Genomic DNA, 22,342 nt, shown 5'->3' with positions numbered 1-22,342 from the left:
CACACACACACACACACACTTGAACACTTGAGCAGACAAAAAATTGCCTCTCTAACTTGAGGCTAATCCAGCTAAGACACCGTGGTTAACAAAAGCTAAATACCACAGAAGACATGCTGACAAGCAGACATGCACACACACACCCTTGTTTACAGCTCCAAATATGTCCTCAAAAATGAAACTTTGAGGTTGGGACCACACTGCTTTTGACCTTGACATTTAAAGCAAAATTTGACAATTTAACTATTACAGAGAAAAACCAGATATATCAACTGTCATCCACATATTCCTGCTCTACAAGAATCTGTTTCACATAATCATCCACATATCAAACGGAATAAAAGCAAACAAGGGTATTTAGGGTTGCACATTTGCACACACATACCAGTATGAGTGAAGAGTTCATGCGCTGCCTACTACAAACAAAAACACTCGTTACATCAAAATCATAGCCACAATCAGCATGTGATGAGAATTCTGAACTAAGAGGAAAGAACGCGTCCCTGAGCTCAGATGACTATCTGCTAGCACCTGGCCTACATGCCCTCTGCATAAAACCCACTAAGGCATGATACGTTTGAGGACCCTCTCTAAAGCTTACATATTCATTCACCGGTGGTGCAATGAACACCTTTCAATCTCTAGTTTCTAAGAAGGAGAAAGTCAACCACCTTTCTTTCTCTCTTTCTCTCTCTCTCTCTCTCTCTCTCTCTCTCTCACACACACACACACTGTGTGCATGTAAAAAAATACAAAAGCTTGATGTCTACTGGCGTCTGCTTCACTCTGTGCACGTCTGCATTTGGGTCCGTTTGTGAATGTGTGTGAGAGAGACAGAGAGAGAGAGAGAGAGAGAGAGAGAGAGAGAGAGAGAGAGAAAGCAGGCAAAGTTCCTTGGTGTAACTGGAGCATTCTGAAATTTAAAGCCCAAATTAATAACCACAGCCATTGTACATGCAATGACTGATGGGACATGTGATAACTACAGCGACAGAAATTCAAAAAGGGCCATTTTCTACTAAACTAGAATGATTGTTTTACATGCATTTTGAATGGATGGCATTTATGCAGTAAACACAAATGGTTTGCATGCTAGTGCACAATTAAATATTGAAATATATATAAATTACGGTCATAATCTCATATGCGGATAACATACAAAAAGAGCTGTGTATGCCCTATAGCAAAGCTAACATGCAATGCAAGCCAGATAATGTGCTTTAAGCTTTAAATAACATCTCCATTCTCATTCTTTCATAAGACATAGTCATATTTGTAAGTCGTAAGTCATATTTGTAATCCTAAACGGTAAATTCAAACACACAATGCACAGGCATGTTAAATGTTTACAGTGCTACTGTGTACATATGTGTATGTACAGTAACAGATTATGCCATTAGCGAAAGAATGGTGTGTGTAAGTGTAAATATGCAACGCATACATAGCCCTATCCCTGCAACGCAAAACAGATTTGGGTGGTATTACTTGACTAGGCTCTGCTATGAATTATCTAGGTTCTGTACACTACACTTGCATGAATATGAAACTAAATCTGGACAGATTTCATTGTCTTTTAAGTGATTTGATTTTTATTTAAACTCCAACAGATGCATTCTAGGAAAAATACACTGTGTTTTAAAATAAATCGAGTTGTTTTCTCCAAATGATGTAAAAGTATCTCAAAGAAAAATCTAAAAGGTAAATTATATCAAGCATTAGAATATAACTGCTGGCTTTGAATATAACTTTGTCAAGAAACACTCTCGATTTCAGTGTCTGCCTCATGTTACCTTTACTTCACAGTCACAATCTTGACTCTGGGGCAAAGCTAAGTGTGAGAAACATTATTAGACCTATGCCTGCTTTGTTTCTTTGTACACTCGTAAGGATTTAGCAAACTTCAGTTTTCTCAACAAAAAATAAAAAGCATTGTATAAAACAATGAGTTTTGTGTAAGAAGACAGTTTATTTAGTATTACAGTAAAGTAAAACTACTTGAGTAAAACTAAGCATGCTTGACATTTGTATCACCTAATTTGACATGAGGATGTCAAATGAATTTCATTTAAATAATTTTCCTTGCTCTGACATTTCATTACATTCAGTTGCACATCTAAGACTTAAAAGCACAAATGTTGCATAATTACAATAAATTGTACGTAGTCTTTAAAAAAAATAACAACCACATCACTGCATCCGTGCAGCATGTGCTGCAAAAGTAAAACCTTAAACTGTTCCTGTGCTTGGTGGTTACAGGTAGCTGCTCACCTTGAGAACTACTACAAATATCTTGTAAAAAGTGCAAAAGATTTTGGTTTAAAACGAAACATGATACATATAGTTTCATTGCATCAGAATTTAAGAAGAAAGGCCTACAACTCAAGCATGACACTTTTTGAAATTAACACAAAAATTCTAATAAATAAGAGAATAATATATATATATATATATATATATATATATATATATATATATATATAGATATATAGATATAGATATATAGATATATTGTAATAAGTTATTTAAATAGCCATATATAGCCTAATATAGGCCCAAATCTTACATGGATTAAAGTAGAGAAAATAAAAAGACTCAATATTCACTCTAAATTAACTCATATTATATTATATTATGCTTAAATATTAACATAACCCACTGAGCAAGCGACGTCTGTGGACGTACAAAACAGGTTGATATCACGTCCGTCCGTCCAGGCCATGATTTGAACGTCCATTGACAGCCAGAATTAGTCGATTCATGACACTGTGAATTTATGTCCAATCTGGCCATAATTTAAACGTCCACTGACAGCCAGAAGTAGTTCAGAAAAGACGTTCATACTGACTATAATCTGGACGTCCGTTGACATCCAGAAACAGTCCATAAATGACATGAATAAAGATGTCCAATCCGGCCATAATCTAAACGTCCACTGACAGCCAGAACTAGTTCAGAAAAGACGTTCATTCTGACTATAATCTGGACGTCCGTTGACATCCAGAAACAGTCCATAAATGACGCAAATAAAGATGTCCAATCCGGCCATAATCTAAACGTCCACAGACAGCCAGAACTAGTTCAGAAAAGACGTTCATACTGACTATAATCTGGACGTCCGTTGACATCCAGAAACAGTCCATAAATGACGCAAATAAAGATGTCCAATCCGGCCATAATCTAAACGTCCACAGACAGCCAGAACTAGTTCAGAAAAGACGTTCATTCTGACTATAATCTGGACGTCCGTTGACATCCAGAAACAGTCCATAAATGACGCCAATAAAGATGTCCAATCCGGCCATAATCTAAACGTCCACAGACAGCCAGAACTAGTTCAGAAAAGACGTTCATTCTGACTATAATCTGGACGTCCGTTGACATCCAGAAACAGTCCATAAATGACGCAAATAAAGATGTCCAATCCGGCCATAATCTAAACGTCCACAGACAGCCAGAACTAGTTCAGAAAAGACGTTCATACTGACTATAATCTGGACGTCCGTTGACATCCAGAAACAGTCCATAAATGACGCAAATAAAGATGTCCAATCTGGCCATAATCTAAACGTCCACTGACAGCCAGAACTAGTTCAGAAAAGACGTTCATACTGGCTATAATCTGGACGTCCGTTGACATCCAGAAACAGTCCATAAATGACGTGAATAAAGATGTCCAATCCGGCCATAATCTAAACGTCCACTGAACAGACGTTCATAGGCTATAATCTGGACGTCCGTTGACAATGTTGAAGATTTTATTATTTAGAAAATAAGCAATTTACTTATAGGCCTACATTTGTACACTATTATTTATTCCCTTTGTGTGTATGACTTTGGTTGACTTTGGTAGCAAAGGCCTGAAAACCAAGGCCTGAGAATGTTATTTCAGTAAAGACACCTGGTACAAAGTCTCACCCAAAAATAATCTAAAGGAGGTGACCATATTTGGAAGGGATGTGGGTATATTATCTGTGAAACCCCACAGAACTGGAGTGTCCTTTCTGCAGGAGGCGCTCGGCTTTGTTTGTTCAAATAAAGTCTAATTGTTTCTGGCATCAAAGATCTCTGAAGTCATTTTGCCAGAAAGATTGATTGAAAGACTGAAACTACAACAAAATCCAGAAACGGTCCATAAATGTGAATAAAGATGTTCAATCTGGCCATAATCTAAACGTCCACTGACAGCCAGAACTAGTTGAGGAAATACGTTCATATGGTTATAATCTGTACGTTGACATCCAGAATTATTCGACAAATTATGTGAATAAAGATGTCCAATTTTGCCACAATCTAAACATTCGTAAACATCCAGATTTAATGATTGAAAATATGTTAAAGGCCGGCCACTGTGGCCTGCCCACTATAATCAAAAGGCTGTTAAAAAAAACAACCATCATCATTGTTATAACATTTCCAGAGTCCCTCAGTCCAATTTCCTAAAGTCTTTCATTCCAGATTAAGGTCCTTAAACACTGCGCAGCCTGTATGGCTTTTAAGTTTTTCTTATAGAACTCAATACTCAAAATATATTTTCATTTCATGTTTAAATCTTTAAAAAAAGGGCTGCATAAAATTTACATTTGTGAATACATTTAGCTAACAGAATTTTTTCAGATTTAAAAATTATCAATTTTCTTTTTACATTCATGAAAACATTTAAATTCAAAGTTAGGATTCACATAATATTTTATAAAAATTTACAAAATGTACCACCAAAATATCCACGTGAAAGACAGTTCCAAAATAAACAAGCTTCTCCTTTGGTGTGCACCTCCAAAAATGAGTAACCCTAATTCGTGTCAAGGTGACGGAGGCCAAGAACATGGTCAACTGGTCCTGTGTTGATCAGCTGTGTGGAGTAGTCACTGAATTTGCAAAAAAACACTACAATATGCAGTAACATTTTGAAATTAGATCTTCAAAATCAGACTTATCATATATCACTCCGAAACGGTCACAACACTGTAGGAGCGACGCCATAGTTGACGCTAGTTCCTTGTCAATATCACAATTGTATTGCATTCAACCCTCTACATAATTTTATTATTTTGGTCACCTTGCTCTTTTAAACTTAGGCAGGTCAGTCACAATGGGGAAAGCAGTGGCAGGATGACTAATGATTTTTTATGATCTGATCATCTCTGAGAGGTAGGCCTATAGGATACAGGCAGGTTGGCACAAATTGACAGATCTGGTCCCTCAAATTCAAGGCGAGGAATAAACCAAACAATAACTGATAATGTGAGTTATAACCACATGATTTTTGGGAAGTGGGAATGGTAGACGTTGACACAAATACTTCCAGTCCGACTATTATTCTAAAGTTTTTAAATTATTTATTCTAGAAAAAGTTATTTATTTATTGTATTTTTTCCATTTGTCATTGTCTTTGTTTGAGGGTGATGGGTAAATTTCCACATATTTGGCCTTAAGTTATTTTTAAAGGCCTGGGGTTCCAAAAGAGCGCTGTCCTGACCACCTTGACCCCTTCAGCAACATGGGCAAGCCCAAATATAAAATAAATTTCACCCATACTCCTACAAATGTCAATTTATTTTATAGTTTATTGTTTTGGTGTTTTTTTATGACGTGTATGCTAATTAGTAAAATTATATATTTTTAAAAGTGATAAGCATAGATGTTTTTCGGATAAGAGTGTTTTTTTTTTCCTTTCGTTTTTGTTCTTAAAAGTGTGGTGGAAAAGGCGGTTTTATTGGGTACACCTTCCGGTTTCAAGAAGATTCCCTAGATCCCATGTGAAAAATAGTTCTACCTTTATAGTGATAATAAAAAATACAAACTGTGTCAATTACTTTGATTTTTTTTTTTTACTTTTATAACATGATTTATATAATGATCAAACATGCTCGGAATACAAGTTTATCAGTTCTGTGGCGGACGGATATATGTGACTGCAGTCCGCGCAGCATGCTCCGCCGCATTCTGCACCAAGGCTTTTAGCTGTATCGTGTTACACTTGACGTCCCCATCAAGAACTTTGTAAGTATGTTATACTATTGATAATACTAATAGTGAGCGATTCCCGAAATGTTATTATAATGTTTTTATTTCGTTAGTCCCAGTTGGTTCAGCTAAGTAATTCAAGTGTTTTTTTTTCCCTCTAAATGGACGAACGTTTAAGATCGCTTAACGTTAGTCTCCGTGTCGCTGTCTCACTGTGTTGCACTTGAGTCGACGTCCCCATCAAGGAATTTGTAAGTAACATTATGTTATAATATAGTAATACTAAAAGTGAGTGTTTTTCGAAATGTTATCAAAGTTTTTTTTCGTTAGTCCCGGTTCAGCTAACGTTAAGTAATTCAATTTGTTTTCCCTATAAATGGACGCGCTAGCTACTTAAGCTAGCTCCTCGTGTCGCTGTCTCACAGTGTTGCACTTGAGTCGACGTCCCATCAAGGACTTTGTAAGTATAACATTGTTATAATAGGGTAATACCAATAGTGAGTGTTTTTCAAAATATCATAAAGTTTTTTTGGTTACACTTTATTTTGATAGTCCACTTTAGACAGTCTACTAACTAGTAACTTTTCAACTAGCAGCTACATGTCAACTAAGTTAAAGGAGAACTCCGGTCAATTCTAACATTGAGCTCATTTTTTTGTACATTTGGAGTGCTGTCAATACAGAGAACAATGACAATGCTCTGCATTGCTTAGGCACACCCAGGTCTTTGGACTGCGACAGGTCAACTAGTGGTGAGTTAAACTTTTCATTTTTAAATTTTCAAATCAGCATGCGGGTTACTAATAATGTTGATCATGACTGACTGATGTTTCTGTTCTGCATTGCTTAGGTTCACCCAGGTCTGTGGGCCGTGACAGGACAACTAGTCGTGAGTATAGCCTTTCATTGCTGAATATTGCAGGCTGGTCACTTGGACTGTTGATAAAGAATCACTGATGTTTGTTTCTGCTCTGCATTGCTTAGGTACAGCCAGGTCTACAGGCCGTGACAGGTCAACTAGTCGTGAGTATAACTTTTCATTTTTAAATTATCGAATCAGCATGCAGGTTACTAACACTTGATATTGACTGACTGATGTTTCTGTTCTGCATTGCTTAGGTTCACCCAGGTCTGTGGGCCGTGACAGGACAACTAGTCGTGAGTATAGCCTTTCATTGCTGAATATTGCAGGCTGGTCACTAGGACTAATGATAATGAATCACTGATGTTTCTGCTCTGCATTGCTTAGGCACACCCAGGTCTTTGGACTGCGACAGGTCAACTAGTGGTGAGTTAAACTTTTCATTTTTAAATTTTCAAATCAGCATGCAGGTTACTAACAATGTTGATCATGACTGACTGATGTTTCTGTTCTGCATTGCTTAGGTACAGCCAGGTCTGCGGGCCGTGACAGGACAACTAGTCGTGAGTATAGCCTTTCATTGCTGAATATTGCAGGCTGGTCACTTGGACTGTTGATAAAGAATCACTAATGTTTGTTTCTGCTCTGCATTGCTTAGGTACAGCCAGGTCTACAGGCCGTGACAGGTCAACTAGTCGTGAGTATAACTTTTCATTTTTAAATTATCGAAGCAGCATGCAGGTAACTAACAATGTTGATCATGACTGACTGATGTTTCTGTTCTGCATTGCTTAGGTTCACCCAGGTCTGTGGGCCGTGACAGGACAACTAGTCGTGAGTATAGCCTTTCATTGCTGAATATTGCAGGCTGGTCACTAGGACTAATGATAATGAATCACTGATGTTTCTGCTCTGCATTGCTTAGGCACACCCAGGTCTTTGGACTTCGACAGGTCAACTAGTGGTGAGTTAAACTTTTCATTTTTAAATTTTCAAATCAGCATGCAGGTTACTAATTGGTCATGACAAAATGATGTTTCAGTTTTGGGTTCCACAGATTCGTCCAGATCCAGGTCCAGGTCTGTGGGCCGGGACAGTTCAATTAGTTGTAAGTATAGCCAGGCACAGTTGTGTTTTATTGAATATTAAATTAGCATGGGTAATTTGCACTATTGATAATGGCTACATTTGGGTTGCACAGGTTCATCCAGGTCTGTGGGCCGGGACAATTCAAGCAGTCGTGAGTATTGCCAGTTACATTTGGCTTGTCTTATTGAATATCAAATTAGCATGAATAATACTATTCATACTGAATAACTAATGTTGGTGGTTTGGGTTTCTCAGGTGTACCCAGGTCCCAGGCTGTGGAAAGTAGGTCCATAGATGGTGAATGTCATTGGTTGTATCACTTAATGAGGCACATTGTACAAGTGTTCTAAATATATTGATCGCTTCACACACTTTTTTCTTTCCTGCTTAGGTCTTTCACATGAAAAGTCCAGTTATAATAGGGATGTGCCAACCACATTCCCCCTGTCAGAAGCGAGTAAGTACAAGAATATTTTCATGTAACACCCAGACTAATTACTTATGTATTAACATTACATTCTCTTTGTAACTGGTGAATCAGACTTCAGGTTTTCATCTTATTGCTTTGGCATTTATGACATTTAGTCTAGAACCATCTCTTAATAAAATTGTTATTTAATACAACTGATTTGTCAAATACAGGGTTAAAGTTTACCTGTTAAATAGTGTTATGTAACAAATTGAATAGTTACTCATTTTTCTAGGATTGCTAGAGAGCACACTTTTACTGAAATGCCTTGCTGTTACCAGAGAACCATGATTATAGTGAGTAATTATTATTATTTTTCTTAATTTCTCATTATTGCCAGAATTCCAAAAAATAGTGCTGACAAAGCTGGTGACTCTCACTGATGAGGTCAAAAAACTCCAGAGGAGCATGCCTAAATCTAGCATTGAGATCAGAAAGATTAACACCTTGGAAGAGTTCGAGAGGGAGGAGGCTTCTCTTCTGGATAAAAACAAATTTGAAACCTTGGTAAGAAGTTTTCAACCTCTAATGAGCTTACAATCCTATTGATTATCCTTAATAAACATAGACATTATCACATTGTGTTTTTCCACTAGAAATAAACCTTGTTACATTATTACCTTTAATTTGGTACTGTGAAGCTGCTTTGGGGCAATACGTATTGTGAAAAGCGCTATATAAATAAACCTGACTTGACTTGACTTAGTGCTGGGCGGTAAACCAGTTCATACCGAAAGCCGCTGTATATTTTCGTTACGATGTTAATTTTTAATAAACCGCCAAACTGATGTATTCAAGTACACAACGTTCGGAAGTCGGAACGTTGCACTGCGCCACACGACACTGTTTCAGACGGACCCTTTAAAATGTTGCACTTCAGCGATTGCAAGCAGTGGTGAGGGTAAACAAACGGCAGTGTTCTGGTGTTACGGATGTACACGCTGCAAGTTCGGACACTTGGGAGGTCGTGAGATATTGCACACATTCGCATCAATGCAGCCGGTACACGGCACGACTGTCCTGCACAAATTTTATCCCGAGTTGGTGGCAATCACGTGAGCTTTCACGCTAAACACAGAAACAATGTAAAATGACAGAGAACAGTAGCCATTCGGAATCCATTCCTCTCAACATAAACACTTATTAAAAGAGCGAGATTGTATGTGTGATAGTGTATGTAATATTAATGCAAATTGTAACTTCACTAAGTCACTTGTTTTATATTTCCTTTTTAGATTTACTTGAATACTGTGTAATGTACCTGTATTGCAAGTTGTTCTATTTTTTTGTATTGGTTTTTTATAAAAAATAAAAAAGAAGTGAAATTTGAAAAGTTAAAGTTCTGAATTTTGACTACAATTGTCTTTGCATTCTGATTCCTCACTTCATTAGAAGCATGACTGGCTCTTATTTGTAAGCAACAGCATAATTTTCTGGGGCCATGCAAACCTGTTTTACTAGTGTGGAAATATTCTACAATATTCACTAATGACAGTAAAATAGACCATCCTAAATCAATTTACTGCAGTAATTCCTCTCTCAATGAGTAGAAAATGCATTGAACACCTGACTATGCATGAAAATAAAATAAAAAAACGTCATAAACCGGAAAACCGTCATCATAAAAAAAAAAAAAAAAAAAAAAACGTGATATAAATTTTTGGTCAAACCGCCCAGCACTAACTTGACTAATTAGGACTTGACTAATGCCAATAGGGGGCTATGCGGAACACCGAACGTTCTAACCGGAAAACAGGTCTTATTTCCACTTTTCACTTCAGTACAGAACACATCTGCAGTGGTAGGTGATGTCTTAGGTAACTGAAGTTTTGCTTATTATAATAAAATTTGTATAAACTGTAGTGTATTTCTTTTAATTAAAATGTTGGAAGTTTTTGTTTTGCCAAGCTGCAAGTCAGTCAGGGTGATATGCTTCCGAAAGATTATGCGTGCTAATTTTGTTGTAAGGAGACACACCCTGAGTCGCATTTTATGCCAGAAAATATATGCAACAGAGTAATACAGCAGAGATCTTATATATTGATACATTTCAATATCGATCCAGCAAATTCTTTCAGCTTTTTGTATTTACCTGCTGATAAAATGTTTTGGGATTTTTTTTATATTTGAGTTAAAATCTTTCAATTATTTCATGATTATACATATGATTTTTGTATGGTTTACATGTGATGTTTTTTAGGGCAGCAAACAACTGGACCCTGTTCTCATTTTTTACCATTAATATATTTTCATGTGTTTTTTTAATTATAGGTTTGTCAGCTGGCAAGAGTGGGTGGGAAAGATGTGAAGGACTGCACGCACAAAGTGATGGACAGGTATTTATTTACATATTAACTTAACAGACACAGATCCCCAATCTGTTTTCATTTGGTAGTTTGGTTTAGTTGTTGGTTTAAGTAAAGAGCAGGACTGTGCACTAGGGCTTGGCAATATGGATAGTTTTATATCTTGGTGTTTTTTGGCTAAATGGTGCTAAAAGATAAACTGTATATCATATATTTTATGAAAATGGCTAAATTTGTAAGTCAAATCCACCTTAGAGATGACATATGCACTTTTATTTAAACGGATGGTCATTAAAATAAAATGCAGTGGTTTACTTCCCTGTTTTATTCCCTACGTTGAATAAAAAAGCATTATTTCTGGTTTCCAACAACAATAACAGGAGGATTAAGAGAGGGAGAAGGAGAGACAGACAGGGGCTCACGGACAAAAGAGGGCATGAGAGGAAATTCCACCAGATTTCACTCTTTTCGGCCAGATGTCTGTTATCTTTCTTTAAAGGGACACTCCACCCATTTGCATTAAGCTTTGCATTGTTAGAAACCCAGTCATACTATTGAATGGTCGTGCAACACTCTTTCTTTTTCCCCTGAAACGGGAGAAATCCGTTATTTACCTCTTACACTTCCTCCTAAAAATGACGCAAAAATCGTCATTTTGCGTCATTGTAGGAGGAAGTGTAAGAGGTAAATAACGGATTTCTCCCCTAATTTCAAGCTCTGGTGGTAGCTAGCCTTGTAGACGGAAGAGTGATTTCTCTTATAGGCAGATATGCGCTTTCTGGATTAGTGGGAGTGGCTTGCGGAGCTGTGCAATGTGGTGCATTGTGGGAGTTGTTGTCTTTCATACAAATGCGTCCTGAAGTTATTTTTTGTCTTTCCTCGATCACGAAGGCACCAAATTAAAAATTTATTTTACATTTCGACTACATATATGACCCACTTTAAATAAAAAACAATGTTCAAATGGGTGGAATGCCCCTTTAAAATAAATTTAAGCTCTGTCGATTTATGTAAATTGCTCCTCAGATCTCTGCAGGGTAAATCCATACAGCTAGCTAGACTATCTGTCCAATCTGAGTTTTCTGTTGTACGACTAAAACAACTTTTGAACATGTATGTTACACCAAAAGAAATTTCTTCCTAAGGCTAATTTGCAGTGGCACCGTGGCTTTGCCTGGCTCCAATCCCAGAATGCCGCACCGAAAACGCATGCATACTAGAAATAGAACCGACGCTTATTTTTCACGCGATTACATGTTGTTTGAAAGTGTCTAGGTTTTGACATAAAAATGCAATACTTTTATTAAATACTTGAATAAAAGTCAGTACTTCCAAAGTTGTCTTCAAATCAAATCAGTATATTTTTATGTTTAACATGAAGTGTGCTACTGCAGTAAATCAATTGGAAACATGCGTGTGTACAGACAAGGCTAGCAGCGCAGCGTCAGACATGTTTCTGGTGTGCAAAGACATAGAAAATGCAACGCAGCCGCCACACAACAGAAACGCCAGGCTCATGCGACGCAGCCAATTTGTGTAGCCAGCCTAAGGCTGACACTGGCTAATTTATGAATCCCTATGTGCTTCTCAGCTAAGAGGTCTAATGTATGTAGAGATCTGTATGGTTATATTGTATAGTGTCTTTTCAGGCGATTTGATGAAGGTAAAAATAGTGTGGCTGTGTATAATGCCAATGCTCTATCAAAATCACTGTTTTTTTTTTTTTTTTAATTTGAAGACAATTCTGCGTGTGGTGGAATAATTGCATATTATTTTTGTCTTGGATTGGATTAGGCTCTTCACCAACCACCTAATGACACTATTTAATTTGAAGGGGAAGGGCAAAAAAGAGAAAATTGGTCTCGAAGACAAGAAATTGTTTTCAGCAATAAAAGGTAAGAATTTATATTATGGTAATTTTAAAAAAATTTGTGTGGAATGCTTAATATCAGGCTTGATGTAATTTTACTTAATTTGTTATCTATTTCATTTAATTGATTTGTTACTCAAATTTTCATCTAAGCATAATATGTATCTCTGCTGCAAGCTAAACCACAACAGTGGCGTTTGAATTGATTTATTTTACACAGGATTTCTTTGCTTTGATTGTAGATGCTGTCATGAAATGGGATGCAGCTGCCACAGAGGCCCAGATAAAGTCGGCTGCATCGGACCACCTTAAACATGCCCCTGGGAGAGTCGGGGGTGGTGCTTATAAATAAATAAATACACTGTGCTAATAGTACAAAATTTTATAGCACTTTTATTTATTACTTTACTGTTCTGACTTTTAAGTTTTATTATGTTATTGTGTTAATTTATACTTTCTGTTCTCGTTTTAAGTATTAGTGTGTTATTGTTTTAATTTATACTGCTGTTCTGGTTTTAAGTTTTACTAAATATTAGTAATAAAAATATATTTTGAAATTTAGATGATTTCTTGGAGTGATCAGTTTGGTTTACAGGAAAATGGTAAGCAGTTTATTACAATTATATTGATAAGATACAAAAATGCAAGACTAGTATATAAACTAAACAATTATTCAATTGAATATTCAATTTAATCCATATTCTTTCAAATAATTTAGGTCTATGGTCTGTCTGCAGTTTCATGACACGACAACCATTAACAATGAGTAACTGGGTTTTTCTCAGTGAGAACTAACTCACTCAATGCCACTGTTTGAAGCAAACATTTTTTTGAATTTTGATCCTTGCAAATATGTCCAGATAGGATTTCCATGTTAATACGAGTCTTTAACAGTCATCTTTGACATTTCTACAGAAAACGCATCTAATACAACTTTTATTCTGGCTGTCTAAAGATTACATATTTAGCACGTTTTTGACATCTAAATAATGTCCTAAAAAGACATCAAAAAAACTATCTTTCTGGCTCTTGTGAGGACGTCTTATGGATGTCGAAAAACTACGTCCGTGGAACGTCTTTAATTTACGTCTAAACAACGTCCAGAAAAGACGTCAAAAAAACTTTCATTCTGGCTCATGTAAGGACGTCTTCTGGATGTCTAACAACTACGTCTGTACAACGTCTTTAATTTACGTCTAAACAACGTCCAGAAAAGACGTCAAAAAACCTTTCATTCTGGCTCCTGTGAGGACGTCTTCTGGATGTCTAAGAATGACGTCGTTAGCACGTCTTTAATTGACGTCTATACAATGTCCAGAAAAGACGTCTAGTGGATATCTAAAAATGACGTCATTATCACGTCTTTAATTTACGTCTAAACAACGTCCAGAAAAGACGTCAAAAAAACTTTCATTCTGGCTCCTGTGAGGACGTTTTCTGGATGTCTAAGAATGACGTCTTTTAGACGTCTACTAGACTACTTCTTGCTCGCTGGGAACATACACCTCACGTATACCCTACACTTTAATTTAATGTAACTAAACTTAAATTTACAGAAACTCTGCAAGTGCTTGATTAATCACCGCAATTTAAAGTTTTTAATCTGATCTCCTGGCCTGCTAACAATTCTTATATTAATCAAACTAGTTCATATTAAAATGAAACAACAAAACTTAAGTAATACTGACTAAATCAAAGATTTGTATTTTAAGAAAGTAAAAAAAATTGCAGTATTTAATTCTTTGAATTGAGTTTCAACCAAATCCCTTTTTAATTCTTTTAAGTAGCACAAGCTCATAAACCTGTTTGCTTACAGCTAAAGCTATAAATATCTTAATTTAATTCATTTATCTGTTCTATTTTATTACATTAAAAAAAATAAAGATCCATCGCATTTTAATGAAATCAGTTAATTACTAACACCACATAAACTCTCACACACAGATCGCTACCTATTACTATTACTAAAAAAAAAAAAAAAATCAATAAAAATAAAAAAGGCCGAAAATGACCGAACAACCTCTTAAACACAAATAAGTCAAATTAAAGATGGACTTACGTGTTATAATTTCTCTTTGCGACAAATGCTGAGGGTTTCCCTGCTTGCGACGGGACATTGCCCTGGCATTTACACTGGCATCGCCCAGAGACCCGCACAAGGAATAGTCGGCTCGCGCCTTCTGTCCTCCGTGTCCGTGGAGTGGGCTTTTACCCCCCTCGGTAACTAACTTTTCCTGGGACTTCCAAAGAACTGCCACAGCTCCGGGCCGTGGATACAGATAGGGGTCCCGTGAATGTGAGAGAAGCGAAAGTGTCTTTGCGCTCCGGCTCTCCAGATGACCAGAGACGCGCAGACGCTCAGTATCTCAGCGACACACACATGCACTTCAGCTGTGTGCCGAGCGCGATCTGTCTGAGGGCGAAAATATCCTTCACGAGTGACAGTTGTGAAGAAACCACGGGAAATGTCTCAGAACGAGATGCCCGGTGCGTTTGGGTAGGTTGGACCCTCTCGTGACTCTCTCTTCGTCCGGTCTGCGCCTTGTGGATTTGTCAAAAGCAATTCGTTTCTTTCTCTCTCTCTCTCTCTCTCTCTCTCTCTCTCTCTCTCTCTCTCTGAGTCAAAATAACTCTAAAAAAGAAAAATGGTCATTACTTATTAGATCGGATGAAACGAATCCAGATTCTCCGTGAGTTGGCACTTGAGTGTGCCAAGCACTGGACAGTTCTTCTTCTCTCCTGGGCTCTAAGTGAATGCGATGCCCGGTTACTTTGCACTCTCTCCAACTCTTTGCACTTGCTCCCCTATTCGGCTTTGCGCACTGGAGACCAGGGACATGGACTTGCCACCTCCTTTCCAAATGAATGAAGCTTTTTTTCTCTCTCTCCCTTTTCTGCCTCTGTGAAGATGGCGGAGTCCTGCTTCTCCGGGAGCTCTCAGTGTCTCTGTGGCGAGGGCTGCCTCCGTACAATGGGATAAAATTCAAGTTCAAGTGCGGACGTGACGTTAAGTCTACAGTGGGAAAGAAAATTGGAGACTGCAAGAGCACTGGGGGCGACTAGTGGTGGCTTTTCACAACTATCGGATCACCAGAACAGTGGTGGAAAGCGTGGACATCGCGAGCCGCTGTCTCACACACACACACACACACACACACACACACACACACACGCACACGCACACGCACACGCACACACACACTCACACATACAAGCGCACAAACACACAGCACCTGATAGACCGGCGCACTGCTTGTCTGTATCCGCTTTAGCACAAATAAAACAATGCAATATTGCATGCACTACAACGTTTGCAATGAATTTAAAGGTGGAGAGGATGCGAATATAGCTCTTATAAAAAATAACAAATAAAAATTAAATAAAATATAAAAAAACATTTGTCCGTGCATATGTGAATGCGCATTCAAATTAAATATTTGAAGTATGCAAAAAAAAAAGTAAAAGAATAAAAAACGTGATAGTGATAGTCACGCATTAACATTCAATATTCAAATCAGAACATTTCAAATCATTTGTTGGAAAAGATTAAAGCACGGACGGATGCACAAAGAAAACACTTCTGTGAGACATAAGGGTGCTGTTTACCTCATAAGCAATAAATTACATGAGACAAGACAGGCGTTGATAGACACATTTCTTCTTTATGTGTTTTATGTCCTACATAAATGACATTATTAAATTAAACCCACATTTGGAGAGGAAAAGAACATTGGAAGGAAGAAAAAATATTGTGAAGTGTCATTGTGAAGTACATTTCTTAATCCTTATTGATAGGCAATCTAATGTATAGTTTTAGCATTTCAATCCACATATAGCAGACGTTTAATAATTTGATCAAATCTGTTTGAACAAAGGAATGAATACTACACAAACTGTTGCATGAGTGGAAATGCAAGACTGAATACTGGAGGAAATGAAAATAAGGGAGGTGTGTTGTGCAAATACTTGCATGATTTGAGTTTACTGGGTGAAATGCAACTGATGTTCCTTTGCATCTGTTTTACACTCAGCATACAGCAGTAAAATGAAAGCTAGTCATGTGGCTCAGATTTTTGGGATAATTTCTTACTGAGTTTTGGAAACTGTAACACACACACACACACACACACAACTGTATATGTGGTGGGATATAAGTAAATACACAGGTTATTTATTTATTTATTGTGTGTGTGTGTGTGTGTGTGTGTGTAGTTTTTAGGTTCAGCAAAAATTATTTTTGCCTGTATAGGATTTTTTTGGACAGTTTCTTGAAATCAGTGTATGCATTTCTAGGTTTGTTAAAACATTGTGTTCTAAAAACTAAACTATTAACAAATGTATTTAATTTTATCAGACGGTAAACCTTTTTTGTTTCTAATTATAAAAAAATAATAATGTTTTACTGAAGTCAAACTGATTAAATATGGTGACAAATGTTCCACTGTGACATGACTATTAATTCTAAATAAATTCCTATGATTCATGCTTTCTTGGTAATCCAATTGCAAATGCAAAGAGGGCAGGAAGTAACCCATTATCACCCTTGTTTTGGAGTTTTGGGGTTAAACTGAGGTTCGCAGAGGTACAATTGTAAATAACTAGCTAGTTTGTTAAGAATGACTTTTCAATTAAAAAAAAAAAAATAGAGGTCACACTTTAGTGTTCATACATATGTTAACACTGAGAAAAGCTAATGAACCACATGCACTAAATATGTAATTATTTTCTAGAATTGCATGTAATTAGGCATTCTTTTTTGTTATTGCCATAGCACTTAATTATAGTAACATGTAATATGTGAACATGTTTCGTGTAAATTGAAACCAATTAAATAGACATGCTGTGGAAAAGTAAGCTAATGGCATGAGATTGAGGGGGACAGAACAAGTTGTTATCGTTTTAATTCATGGAGACTGTATCTACCTTCAACTGTTGATTAACTTGGTGCATAATAGAGTCACAGCGCTACCAAAGGCACACAGAGGGTCCGGCTTGTGCCAGTTCAGAGGCAGATATCAGGCGGAGCGCCCAGATGAGAGTGTGTCTCTGTCGATCCATCTGCTCATGATCCATCATGGGATGTGACGCTGGGTGGCACAGCCTCGCCAACAATGCCATATATCCTGCCACTGTCTCTGATATATCCTCTGCGCCTGAACTCTGTTAAACTACACCCCAACTTTTTTAGTAGATAGATAGATAGATAGATAGATATTTTACAATTTTACAAACTTTTGTTTTTATGTTTATACAGTTACCTGTACATTGGACTTGTATTTTTTCTCAGGTGCTAATGGGTAATTTGCACACACAGCGATCTTCATTTATGGCAAGAACCATAAAAGGCAACTTTCATATATGAGGAGAAATGCCAAAATGACATAAAACTCATTTTATGCATCTGAATTAAATTTTAAGCATCTCAATTAAAAGTGGTTCTTAAAAAAATACAGAGAGAGAGCGAGAGTGGTGAGAAGTGGGGGGGGGGGGGTAAAAGACAGACATCTTTGTTTTTCTCAGCACAAGTGCCTTGCTTAGGTGAATCACAAATCAAATATTAGAAGCACAAACTCTACATATAGTTTACTCCAGAATACAGATACAATACTCCATATTTTAATACTGTAATGCTCCTGCAGGTAATATCTTCATATGTAATGTCCAGTTATAAGGACTACTGTAAGTGTGTCCACCACACTTGATAAGATATATTTATTTGCAATCTATCGCTCCTATGTGCTGAACTTGCAATGCAACAGTACCCTCTATTGGCCAGTTACTGCCACAAAGATACACAAGCATGGATCCCAACACACATTTCCTTCAATTTCACACTTCATAATTTTTTTAAAGCATAATTTATGCCAAAATAAAACAACCAACCTAATTTGGAATCACTAACATGAATTGAGTTTGTTATCTATATATGTTTTTACAACACAAAATGAGCTCTTGTTTGCCCTTTATCTACATTAAATTTAAATTATAAGATTGAAGAATATAAATTAACGTGTGGTCTCTTCAGCATTTATAATGAAAGAACATTTTAAGTTGAATGAAGCAATCTAGTTTGAACCCTATATTTACAGTTGGATATTTTATTTTAAGATGTTTATTAAGCATTTAGCCACCTTCTTGTGTCTGTTAAACATTACTTGGAAAACATTACATAAGCCAATCGCAAATATCTTAAAAGTGAGTTCACATGCAGATAGTAATGTAACAAATTAAAAAGTTATTAAAGCAAAAACGTGTTGATGAAAACTGACAGATTTACAAATGTGCATGTTGTAATGCCTTATATTAAACATGATTGTACATTGTGGAAATAGACGATGATGTGCTCTATCAGCCTAGGAAAAAAAAAGATTTTAAATTAAATGTTAATTTGTGGATTTTTTTTTTTTATATAGAAACAGAAGAAACCGAGAGGGACTAAATCTTCCTACATTTCAAATCAGTTTGTGAGCAAATCTTAAATATTCCATAAATATCACAATGAATATGTACACACAACCAGCATAGCCTCATCATAGAGCTCATTAGGACTAGTCTACAAAGATTCATCTTATTTCATCTGTCCCCAACTCTCTCTCTCTCACCCCTACTATGTCACCAGTAAGAGAGAAACATTAATCTAGTGAATCTGAAGGAATGTCAGCCTTAATTGCTGTTCATTGGGGAAAAAGAGATAAAATGGAAAGACATGGCTTTGTCAAGCAATAAAAGATGTGAGCGATAAGACTGTCTGATAAATCACATCTCAGCCTTCTGTCATCACTCAGCTCAAAGCCTGGTAGCCATCATGTGGGCGGCTTTAAACTCAGGCCTGCAAATGAATCCAAACAGGTTTGTTTCTGCCCAGGGCCTTCCAGGACGTCTCCTATCACCAACCCCTGTTGGGACAACGCATCCCCTGCACTTTTCCAGCACCCAGTGAGCAAGGCCAGGGGGTAAAACACGACTGTTTGAAAAGAAAAATGGCAACAGAGTGTGACTAAATCGGTTTGCTTGGCAGCCGGACAAAGGCTTGATTCCACCGCTCCCGAGAGAGAACGCGGGGCCTGCAAATCCTGGCATCAGATCGGAAAGTTGAACGTTGCCAAAGGCGCACATTCACAACAATTAGCTACCTTTTTAGTCCCAGCCCCCTGGTTATCCATCCCCTAGGTGGTTATCTAATCGCCTGCTTTTGTTTAGAGAAACGGCTCTCTTTCACTCTGGGCTGACATCGTTTACAGCTGCCGGTTGGCCGCTGCCGCTTCTCTAAATCTGCAGAGGAGTGCAGGAGTGGCGGCCCATCGAGGAGTCTAAGTAGATGAACAGGGACACACTGTACCCAGCCTCTTAATGCAACTCAAAGAGCTCCACAAATGGGTCGATCATCTAGTTCCCAACACGCTTTGCAAAAAAACTTTTAGCAGAGGTGGTAGAGTGCTGGCCTGTCGACTTAAAACCACAACAGGAAGGAAGAGCTGGTATTTGAGGGGACCACAGGGATTAAACAGACGAAATGTAAAGAAGATCTCGTCTTTATCCATCAGCTTCATGGCTGACTACAGAGTTTTGCTCAGCATCCCTTTTCCTGCACGTTCACCCACATTTCATCACTGAGGTATTTGTGGCATAAAGCTGTCAATCATCAAATCTAGTATGTTTTAATGGCCCATATTGTCTCTACACTGTCTCTAGTCAGTGCTGGTCAAGTGACCGTGAGGTGTGTGTGTCTTTGCAGTGATGAATAGTACAGTCACCATCTCCTGCCGTCTTTACATATAAGTCATTCCCGGTTCACACCGATAACGCTGCTCTAGCTGTAAATACGGGGCTCATTTACATCCAGCGATGACAAATGTATGTGTGGGATTACGTACGCGCATGTCCTCCCACCGAGAGCTGGCGGGATTGTTCGGGGCTGTACCATATCAAAAGGCCTGACACGCTTTCAACAAGAAGAGCAAGCACTACTGCTGCAAAATACAAAAATGATGGCACAAATTAGTTCTCATTGTTTTCTTGTGGGCATGTTGCAATGATGCAATCATAAGCAACGCTCACGCTGCCATTTTTGAAGTGTCAGGGTACAAGAGAACGATGGCAATCCAGTTGCCTTGCTATCATGCGTGCAGGAATGACTAAGAAACTGCTTTGCCACATACCTGCCAGGTGAATTAATAAAGCAGTAAGGCACCACAGGTAATGCATTGCAGTGATTTTTCCAGAGTTAAGCACAACATAAAGCTTAACCGTGTCCGTAACTAGTAAATTTCTTTTATAAAATGAAAGCAACAGCAAAATGAATAAAGATGCCAACATTCAATAAATAATTCAGTGAAGTGTAAAGTCAGTAGAACAAAACTGAATTGAAAAACCAACCATTTTTAAAAAAAAGTTTAAAGTTTACCAAAATCTAAAATAAAATAATAGTGTTTTATATTGTCACTATGCTTAAATTATTAAAATATTATTTTGAGAATATTTACTTTGCAAGTTAAAAGTGTACCTACTGTTTGAGTAAAAGATGTATAAATATATAAATGAATAAATAAATAAATACCTTGATAAATCATTTCCAAATAAATTATAAAAAAATAATTGTAATTTATCATTCATTTTCAGATTGTATTTATTGATTTGGAAATTAATATAGAATATTAATTTATAAATAGTTTAAAAATAAATAAATACACTGAACATAATGAAATTCAAAATAAATTGAAAATAAATTTTCTCACCTGAAAAAAATCAGAGAATGCCAAATGGCATCAAATATGCTAAAAATAAAGTTGTGTTAAACATATTTAATAAATACATTGACTTTGAAAGCCTTAAAAATATATTTATGTACAAGCTTTTTCCTTTCCCTCAAATTATTGGCAGACCCCCAAATCACACCCTTAGCAAAGTCAAGTTTTAAAAGTTTTTTTTTTTTGGTTTGAAGCCAATTAGATACACTAATATATAATTTAGTTAATCTGCATCACAGATGTGCGTATATCAGACCGCTTTTAATATGGCTCATCCAATCAAAATGTAACTTTTATAATGCAAATTGTGTTTTTGAAATTGAATCAGTTTTGGTCTGCTCATAATGTTAATAGCAGCGATGCAGATTCTTTAACACCATGACTGTAAGCGATGGACAGAGTTAATCCACGTCTCACACACACACACACACACACACAGTGACCCCACAGGCTGAACCTGCTGTATTTGTTTGTCGCCGTGACTTGTTATCGGGAATCAGCATTTCGAGGGACACTATACATACTTTACACAAATAGGTCTTTGCGCACACACTATCTCTTAGACGCACACACAGACGCACAATCTTCGCAGGCCTTGCACTCTGATGGTGAATAATGGCGTTCTTTTTTGAAAGCGCCAGTTCCAGCCGTAGTCTTCTCCATCCAGCACCATCAGCACTTTAGAAGATTAAGTCCTACCTTCCCTTATCACACTTCGCTCCCTCCTGCAGGCTCGACACGGGGTCCTCGCAGGCCGGCCATGTCCCCCTCTGCCAGCCCTGCATTGCTGTCTCGACAGGGCCTTAATTTTGGCCTCTCGCCGACTATCTTCTTGTTTCACATTTCTCTCCTCGGCGCTTCGAGCTCATCTCTTTCCGGTCGTGTGATTCATCACCCCAGGATCAGCAGCAAACGGCCTCTCCGTCATTGAGCGATATCTACCATCTCAATGTCAGCCCCTTCAGCCAATAGCCAGACTACGCCACAATACACTGGGAAGAATGAGAAAAAGAGAAAAGCCATACAAGTAGATCT

The 22,342-nt window shown here is 37.3% G+C and overlaps 1 protein-coding gene across 2 annotated transcripts in view; it reads right to left on the bottom strand.

The window, feature by feature from the left end:
* The window catches only part of bcl11ba (BCL11 transcription factor B a), a 60,046-nt gene extending 44,337 nt beyond the window's left edge, over positions 1-15,709 (bottom strand). For both annotated transcript variants that reach the window (XM_059520120.1, XM_059520121.1), the window contains exon 1: positions 14,620-15,709. In XM_059520120.1, coding sequence (XP_059376103.1) covers positions 14,620-14,677 — 58 coding nt within the window. In that variant the 5' untranslated portion in view covers positions 14,678-15,709. The remainder of the gene's footprint in view (positions 1-14,619) is intronic.
* Between the last annotated feature and the right edge of the window lie 6,633 nt (positions 15,710-22,342).

Source organism: Carassius carassius, chromosome 32 (genome assembly GCF_963082965.1).
Source record: "Carassius carassius chromosome 32, fCarCar2.1, whole genome shotgun sequence".
Classification (NCBI taxonomy): Eukaryota; Metazoa; Chordata; class Actinopteri; order Cypriniformes; family Cyprinidae; genus Carassius; species Carassius carassius.
This window is presented reverse-complemented; position numbering and strand designations above follow the sequence as displayed.